Source organism: Myripristis murdjan, chromosome 18 (genome assembly GCF_902150065.1).
Source record: "Myripristis murdjan chromosome 18, fMyrMur1.1, whole genome shotgun sequence".
Lineage (NCBI taxonomy): Eukaryota > Metazoa > Chordata > Actinopteri > Holocentriformes > Holocentridae > Myripristis > Myripristis murdjan.
The window spans coordinates 3,806,027-3,821,096 of NC_043997.1; the positions used below are offsets into that span (position 1 = coordinate 3,806,027).

The following is a 15,070-nucleotide window of genomic DNA, read 5'->3' on the forward strand; positions in this document are numbered from 1 at the left end:
GCTCCTGAGGGGCCTCCACAAGCCAAACGAGGAACACTTTCATTTTACTAGAAACTGTTAGCATGCAAACAAATGTAAGAGTGGTTATTTTAAGATTATGTTTTAACCTCCACCACTTTGAATGTTGAGTTAAATATCTTGTAATATCAGGGTCCCGGAGGCAAAATAACTTCCAATGAGGGTTTGAGGCTTAATGCAAGTCAATCTGTGGGTCGGGAACATGAAAAAATCATGTTTTTAATCATCTTAATATATTTTTTTGCACTGGTCAGGCAGTACTTGGCTGGAAAAACATTTCAAAGGAGGAACATTACACTGCAAAAACGCAAAATCTTACCAAGATTATTTGTTTTATTTCAAGTCAAAAATGTCTTATTTCTAGTCAAAATATCTCATTACACTTAAAATAAGGCATGATCACCTCAGAAATAAATTGTTTTTAGACACTTGTTTCAAGTGAAAATTAACTTGAAACAAATGAAAATTTGCTTGTTTCATTGGCAAAATTTGCCAGTGGAAAAAGTGAAAATACACTTGAAATAAGTGAAAATTAGCTTGAAACAAGAAACAAATTTTGCCAATGAAACAAGCAAATTTTCACTTGTTTCAAGCAAATTTTCACTTGAAACAAGAGACAGTTGTCTAAAAACAATTTACTTCTGAGGTGCTCATGTCTTATTTTAAGTCTAATGAGATATTTTGACAAGGAATAAGACATTTTTGACTTGAAATAAGACAAATAATCTTGGTAAGATTTTGAGTTTTTGCAGTGTATTGGAAAAAAGTTTGAGAAACCCTGAGCTGTTGGAGAGTTAGTGATGCTGGTCAGTGCAGTGCTACCTGCTTCTGCTGGGGGGCGCTGCTGTCCTGCTGTCCACCAGCTGGCTGTTGGCTTTACTGACCCGCTCTGCAGACACACAGACACACAGACACACAGACAGACAGACACAGGGTTACATTAAAGTCATTCAGTCGGCTGGAGCTGCATTTGCATTATCAGGTGTGTGTGTGTGTGTGTGTGTGTGTGTGTGTGTGTGTGTGTGTGTGTGTGTTACCTGACAGCTGGTGCAGCAGAGTGGAGGCCAGGTTGACTGACATGTCTTGCCACAGCACCGCTCTGAGGCACTGGTCCGCCATCTTGGCCCCAGAGGGCAGATGGTCCTCCATCTTGGCTCCAGGGGGCAGATGATCCTCCATCTTGGCTCCGAAGAAGAGCCGATCCTTCACCTTGGCTCCGGCAAAAAGCTGGTCTGACATTTTGGCTCCGAACAGCAGCTGGTCCACTATCTTCGCTTGGGAGAAAAGCTGGTCCTCCATCTTGGCTCCTGAGAGAAGCTGGTCCTCCATTTTGGCTCCGGAGAAAGGCTGCTCTGCTGTTTTGGCTTTGGAGAGGAGCTGATCCTCCATCTTGGCTCTGGAGACGCACTGATCCTCCATTTTCACTCTGAAGTGAAGCTGGTTGGCCATGTTGGCTCCAGACAGAGTGCTGTCGGCCATTTTGGCACCATGCTGACAGCCTCCGGGATAAAACTGGTCCACTCTTTTAAGGCCAAGGGCACACTGGGTGGCCATTTTGGCTCCAGAGAAACTCTGCTCTTCCAGCTTTATGCCGAGCAGACGCTGGCTCGCCACCTTAGGGACAGGTGAGCTCGTCTCCTCTGTGATTGGTCCACCATTCGCAAGGTCAGAGGTCGTAACAGTGTCAACTTCCATAGGCTCCTCCTCTTCTTTGACCCGCACCCCATGGCTGTTCACTTCCTGACGCTCTGTGATTGGCGGGAAAATAAAGAGGTCGGTCAGTATGTCTCAAAATATCACAAAACCATCATAGAAAAAAACTTTAACACCAGTTTTGATGATTTTTCAGGTTTTAAGGGACCCATGGTATGGACTGTTTTCTGTCCTTTTGCTGTGGACTTTGGGACTTTTGGTCACTTTGCAGATGTTTTACATGCACCTCCGGCTGTGTAACACAATAAAGGTAAGGGAAAACCCAAAACCTTTTCCTTACCTTAACCATAACCTTTTCCTTACCTTAACCAAAACCTTTTCCTTAACTTAATAACCTTTTCCTTACCTTAACCATAACCTTTCCTTACCTTAACCATAACCTTTTCCTTACCTTAACCAAAACCTTTTCCTTAACTTAATAACCTTTTCCTTACCTTAACCATAACCTTTCCTTACCTTAACCATAACCTTTTCCTTAACTTAATAACCTTTTCCTTACCTTAACCATAACCTTTTCCTTACCTTAACTATAAGGTTTTTCTTACCTTAACTATAACCTTTTCCTAACCTTACCCATTACTTTTTCCTTACCTGAGCCATAACCTTTTCCTAACCTTAACCATAACCTAACCTGAGCCATAACATTTTCCTTACCTGAACCATAACCTTTTCCTTACTTTAACCATAATCATTTCCTAACCTTAACCATAACCTTTTCCTTACCTTAACCATAACCTTTTCCTTACCTTAACCAAAACCTGTTCCTTACCTTAACCATAAAAATTTCCTTGCCTTAACCATAACATTTTCTTAACCTTAACCATAACCTTTTCCTAACAATAGCCATAACCTTTTCCTTACCTTAACATAACCCTTTCCTTACCTTAACCATAACCTTTTCCTTAACTTAATAACCTTTTCGTTTACCTTAACCATAACCTAACCTGAGCCATAACCTTTTCCTTACCTTAACCAAAACCTTTTCCTTACCTTAACCATAACCTTTTCCTTCCCTTAACCATAACCTTTTCCTAACCTTAACCATAAGGTTTTTCTTACCTTAACCATAACCTTTTCCTAACCTTAACCATAAGGTTTTTCTTACCTTAACTATAACATTTTCCTTACCTTAACCATAACCTTTTCTTAACCTTAACCATAACCATAACCTTTTCCTAACAATAGCCATAACCTTTTCCTTACCTTAACATAACCCTTTCCTTACCTTAACCATAACCTTTTCCTTAACTTAATAACCTTTTCGTTACCTTAACCATAACCTTTTCCTTTCCTCAACCATAACCTTTTCCTTACCTTAACCGTAACCTTTTCGTTACCTTAACCAAAACCTTTTCCTTAACTTCATACATTTTTCCTTACCTTAACCATAACATTTTCCTTACCTTAACTATAAGGTTTTTCTTAACTTAACTATAACCTTTTCCTAACCTTACCCATAATGTTTTTCTTACCTTAACATAACCTTTTTCTTACCTTAACCATAACCTAACCTGAGCCATAACTTTTTCCTTACGTTAACCATAACCATTTCCTTACCTTCACCATAACCTTTTCCTTACTTTAACCATAACCATTTCCTTACCTTAACCATAACCTTTTCCTTACCTTACCCATAACCTTTTCCTTACCTTAACCATAACCTTTTCCTTACTTTAACCATAACCATTTCCTTACCTTAACCATAACCTTTTCCTTACCTGAGCCATAACCTTTTCCTTACCTTAACTATAACCTTTTCCTTAACTTAATAACCTTTTCCTTACCTTAACCCTAACCTTTTCCTTACCTTAACCCTAACCTTTTCCTTACCTTATCCATGACCTTTTCCTGATCTAAGCTAAAATCATTCACAGAAACGGAACTACAAAATAAAAGCCCTTGTACACTGCAAATACGCACTTTGCAAACTAGAGTGCAATCGAGTTAATCGCCCCATGAAAAGAAAACAAAAACCCACAAGGGCAAGAACCTGTTGTGCACGCACGCACACACACACACACACACACACACACACACACACACACACACACACACACACACACACAGCTGTACCTGCCAGCTTCCTCAGCAGGTCTGAAGCCAGAGTGTCCGTGGCGGCGTTGTTGTCCGGGGTGTGTGTGCGTGTGAGTGTGTGTGTGAGCGTGGGTGGCTCGGGGCTCGCCCCAGGGCCGTCCGGCGAGAGGGCGAGGCCGGGCTCGTCCTGCTGCCCGCCCCGCCCCGCCGCCACGGCCTCGCCCTGGTCCTCCACGCCGCCTCGGCTCCCGGGGTGCACCTGGGACTTCTGGGTGGCCTCTGCGGACGCACGGTGAGGTGTGAGCGCAGATTAACAGGATGCATGTAACAGGATTACAGTAATCTGAACACAGTAATCTGCAGCCTGAACCCATTCACTTCCATTAGAGAGCCGCTCGCATTACCGCTCCGCATCACTGTGTGTGTGTGTGTGTGTGCGTTTACATATGGATTTCATCAGTAATGCTCTTACAGATGGTGTGTGTGTGTGTGTATGTGTGTGTGCATGGGCATATGTGTGTGAATACATGTAAATTTTGAATACATTTAATTGGAGATAATTTCATATCTAATAGAATAGAGCACAATAGAACAGAACAGTTGTTTAGAATAGAACAGAATAGAATAGAGTGCAGTAAAACATGATAGAGCAGGATAGAAAATAATAGAATAAACAGAATAGAATACAGTAGACCAATAGAACAAAATAGAATGGAACACCACAGAATAGAATAGGACAAGATAGAACAGGACAGAAAAGAATAGAAAAGAAAACAGTAGAACCCAACAGAGTAGAATAGAGTGGGATAGAATAGAAGAGAACGCCATAGAATAGAACAAAATAGAATAAAATAGAATCAACAACACAGAACAGAACAGGATAAAATAGAACAGAATAGAACATGAGGTAGAATGCAATGGAATAGAGTGTGTATGGTGAGATGTTTACACACACACTGTGTGTATACAGACTGTATTTGTGTGTGTGTGTGTGTGTGTGTGTGTGTGTGTGTGTGTACCTGACAGTCTGATGAGCAGGTCGGAGGCCGTCTTGGTGCTGACATCGGGGCTGAACAGAGAGGTGGCTGCTGGGAAGGGACTCGAACACGCCGCGTGTGTGTCCGCCGCGTGTGTGTTCGCAGCGTGTGTGTTTGCAGTGTGTGTGTGTCGTTTGGATGCGACGCAGGGAGGCTGCAACACACCCGACCCACGCTTCATTCTCCTGTGTGTGCTGAGAGAGAGTGTGTGTGTGTGTGTGTGTGTGTGTGAGAGAGAGAGAGAGAGAGAGAAGGAGAGAGAGAGTCAGAATTTAGAGGAGAGCAAAGGGATGAGGGCGAGCGAGGAGGAAGAGGAGGAGGAAGAGGAGAGCAGCGCTGCTAAAAGGAAGCGGCTGTGTTTCTTCACATGTGGAGGTGAGGAGAGCATGATAGAGAGAGAGAGGGAGAGAGAGAGAGAGACGACGAGCGAGGGAGAGAGAGAGGCGGTTTGCTCTTTACACGGAGCTATTACTGGCTCTCATTGACCTGAGAGAGAGAGAGAGAGAGAGAGAGAGAGAGAGAGAGAGAGAGAGAGAGAAAGATGGGGAGAGGGAGGGAGAGAGGAGGGCAAGAGAGAAAGAGAGGAGGTGAAAGAGAAAATAAAGAATGAGAGAGAACGAGGAGAACGAGGCAGGCAGACAATAGGCAGAGGTAGAGAGAGAGAGGGAGAGAGAGAGGGAGAGAGAGAGATAAAGGGGGAACAAGGAGAGAAGAAGAAAAGGAAGACATGAACAAAGTGGATCTGTAAATGAATGAATTATTGAGTGAATAACCTACATAAGGCTCAATAATAAAGGCATAAATTGCCCCTTTTGTTGCCATGGCAACATAACATGCAGTGTCCTCTGCTGCCCTGACCTGCCAACCCATAATAACCATAACTAATAACCAATAAGCATCAATAACAGCTTCCACCCTCGGCACTCTGGCTGTAAAACCAAACCTATTTCACATCAATGATTATTATTATTATTATTATTATTATTATTATTATTAAAAAATCTGACACTCAGACACTGAGATCAATTCAGCCTCTTGTCAAAAATATTAAAAACATGAAATTCAAAAAATTTCCATCAAAATTTTGAGCAAATTAGCCTCCAGCTGCTATGTGGAATACAAAGTATGGAATAAATTAATTAAATTTTTAGTCCCCCGCCATTACACTATCATTAAAAACATTAATAAAAACAAAATAAAAATTATTTAATAAGTAGCAATTCGCTACTGAAAACATTTGTTTTGTAATCATCATCATCTTCATCCTAAAATAAAGTTAATTATATAATTGCCCTTAAATATTTCTTATAATATTCCTTTACCCCAATGCCATTACATGAAAAAAAATAAAAATTATTTTAATAAACTGGAACTGAAATATCCCTTTTGAAATGTGTAACTCCCTCCTGCATTAACAGGTTAAAAAGGGGAAAAATATACTAAAAGTGCAAATTGATCAGCTACTTAACATCCAGTTTAAACCAAATGAGCCCCCTGCTGATAGCCCATATAAAAATGACATCAAATAAAAAAGCCTATTTTATTACTTCAGCCCCTTGACATCATAAATGAATATACACATATTAAAGACAATTTTAAAAAAATATATATATATTGAAAAAATGTTTCAGACGCTTAATCTTACTACACAGTCACAAGGAAATTAAATTAAAAATAAACATATACATTTAAATATTTAAATAATAACATGCAAAATACATGTTAAATTAAATTATATTTAAAAAACAAACAAAAAACTTGAGCCCCATGACATTATACATGAATAAATACACATTACAGACAAAATTAAGAAAAATCAGTATTCATTATTTTTTGTTCCAGACACTTAAACTACACTGATATATTGAAATTCAATTAAAACGAAATAAACATGTAAATTAAATATTTAAAAAATAAACATACAAAAATTAAATAGAATAAAATTAAATAAAGTCTAAATTAAATTGTGTAAAATAGAATTAAGTAAAATAAAATATAATTAAATAAAATCGCTAAGCCATTCACGGCTCCGGTTCAAACATTTATCTAAGTCCCGGTCTCTCCTGCCTCCGTTACCAGGCGACACGGCGCTGCCGCCGCATCCGCATCCGACCGGGGAGTCAGACTCAGCGGGCACCGTGAGCCCCGCACCCCCCCTCCCTCCCGGCTCCACTGGCACCCCGCTCCGCTCGGTGTCGGTCGGTGTCAAACCCCCCCACCACCCCGGACCCCTGGACCCCCGGAGCCCCGGTCGTTCCCCCCCGCGCACCCCCACCCCCACCTCCCGCAACATGGCTGAACGGCACCGCGACTCGCCGACACACCGAGTCACAAAGTCCGGTTCGGTGGCTTCGGTCGGCCGGGCTGCCTGGTGCCATTTCACCGCCATTTCCGACGTTTTCAGACGGATTGTTGGCTAGTTGCCGGTAACGAGGGCAGGTGTCACACACACACACACACACACACACACACACACCACCCCCCCACCCCCCCCCCTCCTTCCTGCAACATGGCTGAACGGTAACCCGACCTCACGAGACCTCAAAAAGTCATTTTCGCGGGTCAGCTGGCATCGCCCCGCGGCCGCTTCCAGCACCGACCGGCCGCGGAGAGCGAACCCCCCGCAGCCCTGCGTGACTTACCGGCACCGGGAGGGCAGGTGGCGGCGGCGGCAGCGGCGGCGGCGGCGGTGGTGCAGTCCGGGGCAGAGCCTATATTTAGACTAAACATTTCTTCACGCCGCGCTCCCGGATCCGGTTCGCCGCTCCGCCGTGACTCTCGCTCCGGTCCCCCGCATCGGCTGCTCCTCGTCCCGGTGGAAAATTGAAAAAGTACCGCGGGGAGAGATCAGCCGTCTCTGCCGAGCCCGAGGATGACGGGTCGGTCACCGAGCAGGGCAGATGGAGGTTTCCGCCTCCTCCTCCGCTCGTGTGTGTGTGTGTGTGTGTGTGTGTGTGTGTGTGTGTGTGTGTGAGAGAGAGAGAGAGAGAGAGAGAGAGAGAGAGAGAGATGCAGAGCCTGTGTGCGCTGGATCAAAGCACAAGGCAAGGGCAGGACACGCCGTGAACCCGCACGCACACGCACGCACGCACACGCACACATATACAGTAAAACCGCACGGACCGGACACATTCAACAGAGCAGCGTGTGTGTGTGTGTGTGTGTGTGTGTGTGCGCGCAGCAGCGTGTAGGTGTAGTGAGTGAGCGGCAGGGTTACGGTTCAGTAAACTCCGCCAGAAAACGAACCCGATAGAAAGCAAAAGCAGAAAGTAGATCCTCATCAACACGAGCGGGGTGAACCTGTCCTCACGAGCTCCTGCAGGTGAAACACCTGATCACGAGACCACATTTTCTGGAATGAATATATTTATCTGATGTTATGTTGATTATTATTATTATTATTATTATTATTATTTTATTTATTTATTTATTTTACTTTTTTTTAATTATTATTATTACTATTATTTATTTATTTATTTATTTATTATTTTTTATTTATTTAGGAAAAGTGGCCTACTAGTAACTGCAATAGTAGTAGACGTGGTAACAGTTGTTTTATTTCATTTTTAAAATTTTAATTTATCTTTAATTTCATTTTAATAAAAACAAACATTTTAAAAATATTTTTAATTTTGTTTTTAGCATTAGTATTGGTATTATTATTATTTTGGTAGCAGTTGTAGTCTAAGTAAAATCCGATTGTATTTCTATACTTCTGCCGCTGTTTTCTGTCTTGTTGACTGTTCTTGGCTGATTAATGGAGATGCTGATTACACACACACACACACACACACACACACACACACGCACACGTACATACATACATGCATACATACACACACAAAAATAAAACCCCACAGGCTGCAGTATCCTGGGTTGGCCAATAGGGGGCGGCGCAGTCACGCTGAAAACCCACTGCCCTGCACACTGAGCCTTCTTCTTCTTCTTCTTCTTATTATCATCAATGGATTGATTTGCTCATTTTACACAGTCAGTGTCACAAACATGAGTGTTTGATGTTTTTAAAGCTGTGTGGCATAAATTAATGTCATTTTACACCCTGTAATGTGATGCAGTTTAAGATTATTTTTTTTCCCCCCAGTAAATAAAAGCCGTGGAGTGAGTAAAAACACAGTCCAACCGTGTAACATCTCATCACAACATTCATTTTCCTCTCAGCCGTTCTGGTTGTGATGTGGAAATAAAGTTGTACATACAAACAGAAGATTCTCACGCACACACACACGCACGCGCACACACACACACACACACAGCAGCTGTAAATGCAGCAGGATCCATGTTTTTTGTGGCCGACGGTGCAGTCCAACTGTTGTGCCATAAAGCCACGGTGACAGAGGTGTTCATTCACTTCTGTGTTTGACATTGAGCTCATAGTGCTGCACTTTACTGACAGCTGTTTCCACTATTCTGTCCCTCCTCATTGTATATAAATAGGGAGGACAAAAAATCAGAAACACCTCTCAGTATAATGCAGTCCAGTAGCAGACCTCTGCAAACTACAGCCTCAGGAATAAACACAGAATTAAAGTGACACATTCTGCACAATGTCAACACAAACTGAACATTATAAACTTTGTTAAAAGGCGGAATTGATGGCAGAGCTGCTGTCAGACTGGACAGCTGGTTTATATTTCCAGGTTTTAATTCCCCCGTCGCTCCTGAGGTCACCACTAGGTGGCAGAGGTGAGCAGGTTTTCCTCAGTCGGGAACTGAAATTTATCGCAAACACAATATGAGTAATAATGAGTTATAAACACGAGGCTGGTTAAATTTTATCATCTGTGTCACTTTCTTGGAAGTGGAGTGGAGTGGAAATAATAATAACAGAGTAAAAGTATAAAAAAGGAAACAAGTAAAAATGTAATATGATACAAAATAAATATGCTATTATATAAAATATAAATACATATTAATATATTTAAATTAATATATGATACAAATGTTAATATACTGATAAATTAGGTTAGTAATTTTCCTTTTTTAAATATTTTTAAAGTAAACAATAATACATATTGAATATTCATTTTAAAATATTCACAAAATTAAAGTGTTTCATGTGGTGTCCGGCTGCTGTGACCTCTGACCTTTGACCTCCTCACACTCTGGTCTCTGCTGCTGCGCTCCTGTTCCGTCAACCTGCTCCTGATGCCTCGCCTTACAGATCAGCCTCATCACTAATCACCAACACTGAGCAGGTCAAAGGTCAGAGGTCACAGCAGGTCACATCCCCATGAGAAGCTCTGGACGGGACAGCAGAGCAGCAGAAGTGACTGTCATGTCATTACCTTAAAGGAACAGTTCACCCAAAATACCAAAAAAAAAAAAAAAAAAAAAAGGATCTTATTCTAGATCTGAGTTTTCAATCCAACATATTCACACCGCTCTGTTTCTGTGGTTGAAGCCTCATCAGATGTGTGTGTGTGTGTGTCCAGCTGAACACACACACAAACACAAGCATAAGCTCATCTTCACACACACACTCACACTCACTGCACCAGCACAAAGAGATGAGGAGATCCTGGAGGGAGGCGGCTACAGCTGGTGTACATCCTGGAGGAGTGGTGTGTGTGTGTGTGTGTGTGTGTGTGTGTGTTAATTCCATAGAACTAGCCTGAATAGTTCTTGTTCTTGTCTGGTTCACAGGTATACGGCAAAAAGAAATTTGCACACCAAACATAAAGAAACCTGTTTATCCTCTTGAGGACGGAGGCAGAGGGGCTGCTGGGAAATATAGTCTTAATGTCTTTGGTTTAATAATTTGATTTATTCCATCTCCCTGAAGTAAAATCCACAATCACATATTTAGTGGCTCTTCAACAACACAAGGATGATCAAACACATTTATCAATAACTAACAACTAATTATTATTGTTAATCTATAATTCATCTTGTTTGTGTATTTTGTTGCACTCTGACGGCAAAAATCTCCAAGTTTCGAAAACATTCAGTCTCATCTTCACAGTTCAAATCTTGTTTTTCTCCACACATGGTTAAAAAAAAAAAAAAAAAAAAAAATCTGCCCGTGGGATGAGATAATCCCACAGATAATCCCACAGTGGCTGATCTGCTTTATTCTGCCCTGTTTCAACATGTTTCTACTGGAAAGTCATGAAACAAGTGAATCAAGTGCAGATTATCTCATCCCAGTTTAGAAGAAAAACAAGATGTGAACTCTGAGGATGAGACTGAGGGACTTGTTGAGGCTCGTCACTCGGTAGATGAGTGTTAATTAATTAATTAATTAATTAATAATAATAATAATAATAATAATAATAATAATAATTACACCCAGTTTAACAGAGTAATCATTTAATCACATCAACACCAGCACAGGAAAACAACAGAAATCAAAAAATTAACAAGAAAACAAACTGTAAGCAAACTGAAAGTGATGTGCAGACAAAAAAAAAAAAAAAAATACAACACACACATACACACACACACACACACACACACACACACACACACGCACACACTAGCAGACGTGGGCCTATATGATAATACAACCTGCAGATCTAGACGGTGCGGTTCTACATTTGCCCGCCACCCCACCCAGAATAAAGACCCCTCCAAAACTTAAGCTCTTGCTCACACACACACACACACACACACACACACACACACACACCAAGGCATCACTCCAGGTCCTGGCTTCACATCACACAGAGAGGCCACACCACGCGAAGGCAGAAGAAGGAGAAGAAGAAAAAGGAGAAGGACAGAAAGAAGAAGGAGAATAATTAGAAGGAGGAAAAGTAGAAGGAAAAGAAGAAGAAGAAGAAGAAGAAGAAGAAGAAGAAGAAGAAGAAGAAGAAGAAGAAGAAGAAGAAGGAGAAGAAGGAGAAGAAGGAGGTTGAGTCTTGAGGATCTTGAGGCTCTGATCTGTTTGAGCTCTTCCTGCTGCAGACTCACAGAGCAGGTAAGACCTTCGCCGCTCTGCATGATTTTGTTTCTGTGTGAAATATTTATTAACGAGGGAAAAAAAACTTGTTAGAGAAGAAACGTCCTGATTTATGATCTGAGTGTCTGACCAACGAGGGTCAGATCAGCTGAGAGGCTACACTTTAAAAAAAAAAAAAAAAAAAAAAAAAAAAAAATCTCCTTCCAGTCTCATTTGGATTATGTAACACAGCATTCTTCCAAGATTAAAGTCATAAATTTACAAGAAAAAGACTTGGATATTCTGTGAGATTACAGGTGTAAATTTAGGGGGAAAAAGTCACAAATTTATGAGGAAAAAGAGATTATAATGTCGCAATTTTATGAGAAAAAGAATTCTCTTAAAGTGGTAAATTTATGAGAAAAAAACAACTCACAAATGTGGTTCCATGTCCAAAAAATAAATAAATAAATGAATGAGAGAAAATCTATTTTTCTTTTTCTCATAAATTTGTGAGTTTATAAACTCAGAATTTTTCTTATGATTTTTTTCTTCAATAAATTTACTTTTCTCATAAATTTGACTTTTTTTTTTTTAGTAAACTTAGCTCTTTAGTCTCAGAAATTCCGATTTTTTCGCCTCCAGTTTTTTACATTATATATTTCATTTTATTTTAAGTCACTGTACACACTGTTTTCCACAATACTATATTATTTTTGATCTGTATCAAATGTTTTACTGTTTATATATTGGCTATTACCTGATAGAGTGGAGGCTACTTTGTCATTGTTGTAATTATCGTTACTGAAAGTTTTACTGTTGATTTGTTTTTGGGGTTTTTTTGCATTAGGATGTCATGTTTTTTTGTTATGATGTGATGTCGAGTTGTGTGGACTCCAGTAACTGATAGCTTGATAGTGACTAATGGGGATCCAAATAAAAAAATTAAAAATAAATCCAAATAATTAAAAACATTTCAGACAGCTGAAGATCCTAAAGAGCAGGAGACTTCAGTATGAGGAACCTGTTTTGGGTTTTGAACACACACAGGCTAAACTGAAATGTTACTTGCTATAGCACACACTCACACACACACACACACACAATAAAGGAACAGTGCTCTTTTATTTCTGTTGTTTACTTTGTAAAATGCAAAAGAAAGAGTAAACACTGAATGGATTTAGTTCTGGATGCGTATACCTGTCTGTGTGTGTGTGTGTGTGTGTGTGTGTGTGTGTGTGTGTGTGTGTGTGTGTGTGTGTAGATGAAGTCTGCCCTGCCTGCGGCGTCATGTGTTTGGGCGGGTGTGGTCCTCTCGCTGGCGTCGCCTGCCCTGTCCTTCTCCCACGGCGCCAGCCACGCCTCCTGTCAGGAAATGAGTCCCGGCCACATCCGCGCTCAGCCCCAGGACCCGCGGCACAGCCACGTCACCCTGCGCACCTCCGCCTCGTCCTACCTGCCGGGCCAGCTGCTCACAGGTGACATGTTAACTAACTCACTGACGAACCGGAAGCTCTAAACTGCTGTGGCCCCCTGCCTGCTGGGACACTTTCAGCTTCGAATGAACTTTTTATTAAATACTAATCACTAGCAAGCACCTTAACATGTTCTACACAGACCCTGAAACATGAAGCGGTTTGTGTATGGATTAAGACATTTTGAACATTATAAGGCAGCTGTTTCTAACCAAAAACTCACTCAAACTAACCCAAAATTGGTCAAATTTGACACCTACACACCAAAATATGTCTTCAGAGCAGCATCCTGAGGGGAAAATCACTTCAAATCCTTAGTTCCTCCTGCATGATTTGCAAATTGGTTTGTTGAAATGTAAAATGTGAGGCCAAACATTTAAAATCACTGGTATGATCCAGCTAAGAGGTTTATCTAACTAACCTGGTATCACCTCACAGTTCAGAAATACCTGTGTACCAACAAATTGTTGTTTATTTACCCAACTAACAACCAAAAAATCTTTACTGACCTAAACTACCAAAGCTACCAAAGCTAGCTAGCTACCAAATCAACTACTGTAGGTTACTAAATCTCGATGAAAGTAACCGATTCAGTACAGGACAGATATTTCCATAACTGTGCACTCAGCTGTCGAGTCCTCTCTAAGTAACGAGTTCTCTGACTTTGGTTTTCTCTGCAGTAACCGTTCGGAGCTCTCGTGACTTCATGGGTTTCCTGCTCCAGGCTCGCAGCGTGGTGGGCGCCGGTGCCGGGGACGACGTCGGGTCTGTGAAGGCGGGTCGGGCGCTGGTGGGTGGCTCCTGGACCCTCGCCCCTCCCGGCACACACACCTTGCGCTGTTTCTCAGAGGGCGACACCCTCACACACTCCGACAAACAGCTGAAGAGAAACCTGTCGTTTGTGTGGAAGGCCCCTGACGAACCCATGGGAGACATACGGTTTTAGTGAGTTGAGAGTTCTACATTTTGTCTAAATTACACATCGCACGCCATAGAAATATCTGTAAATTAGCACCAGACAGAAGACACTCACTGGTAAATGTTTGACTGTTTCATCAGCTTTTACATAATTTCATCAACTTTATTAAACAAAATGCACAAATCTTTTTTTCTTCTATACTAGCATCACTGTGGTACAGTCCTATTTCGTGTACTGGGCACGTATTGAGTCTGCAGTGGTGCATGATGGGAGTCTAAGTCCTCAGAGTGGAGGTAATACCACAGTGGTGGATGGAGAGGAACTCACTGCTACACCAGGTATGGAATTTTAATCTGATGAGAAAGATAGCAGATATAAGCTTCCGAAAATATTAAGCTTCACTTTCAGAGGCAGATGTCAGTGGATACTTCCTGAATTCAGATGTAGCTAATTTAAAGGGGCGACCAAAGTCAACACAAAACTACAACCACTGAGTCTTGACAATTTCAAACTGGTATAAATTTGTGAACATTTTCATGAGGTGTTTTGAGCTGCCCTGTCATTCCAGTGAGAGCCTTTATATTATGAGATTTTGTTTTTTTTCCCCCTTTCTGTCTTTATATCAATATATCTTTATCACTCATTCATGTTCTCCAATCATATGCTCCTCACAGCTTTAAAAACCCACACAGCATCGAGCAAGCTAACAGGCACTGAGACAGACAGCCCTGTTTCTACCCTAGGATCCATAACACCGAGAAGAATTGAAGCAAAAGGCTTAGATGCCTTAGAATCTCACATAGATTTAACTCATGGAGCCACTGGGATGGGCAGCTCTGCAACTTCAGCACCCCTGACAGCCGTGACAAACCAGGAAGCTGATGTATTGAACAGCCCTGTGACTATGGGACCTCTCCAAAATGCTACAATCACAGACACCAAGACAGACATCTTCAGGACAACTTCAGGGCCA

General features: G+C 41.5%; 1 protein-coding gene across 1 annotated transcript in view; it reads right to left on the reverse strand.

The window, feature by feature from the left end:
• Positions 1-14,907: 14,907 nt before the first annotated feature.
• Positions 14,908-15,070, reverse strand: part of slc10a7 (solute carrier family 10 member 7) — an 8,938-nt gene continuing 8,775 nt past the window's right edge. The window contains exon 9 of the mRNA XM_030076862.1: positions 14,908-15,020. Within this exon, the coding sequence (XP_029932722.1) occupies positions 14,908-15,020 (113 nt within the window). The remainder of the gene's footprint in view (positions 15,021-15,070) is intronic.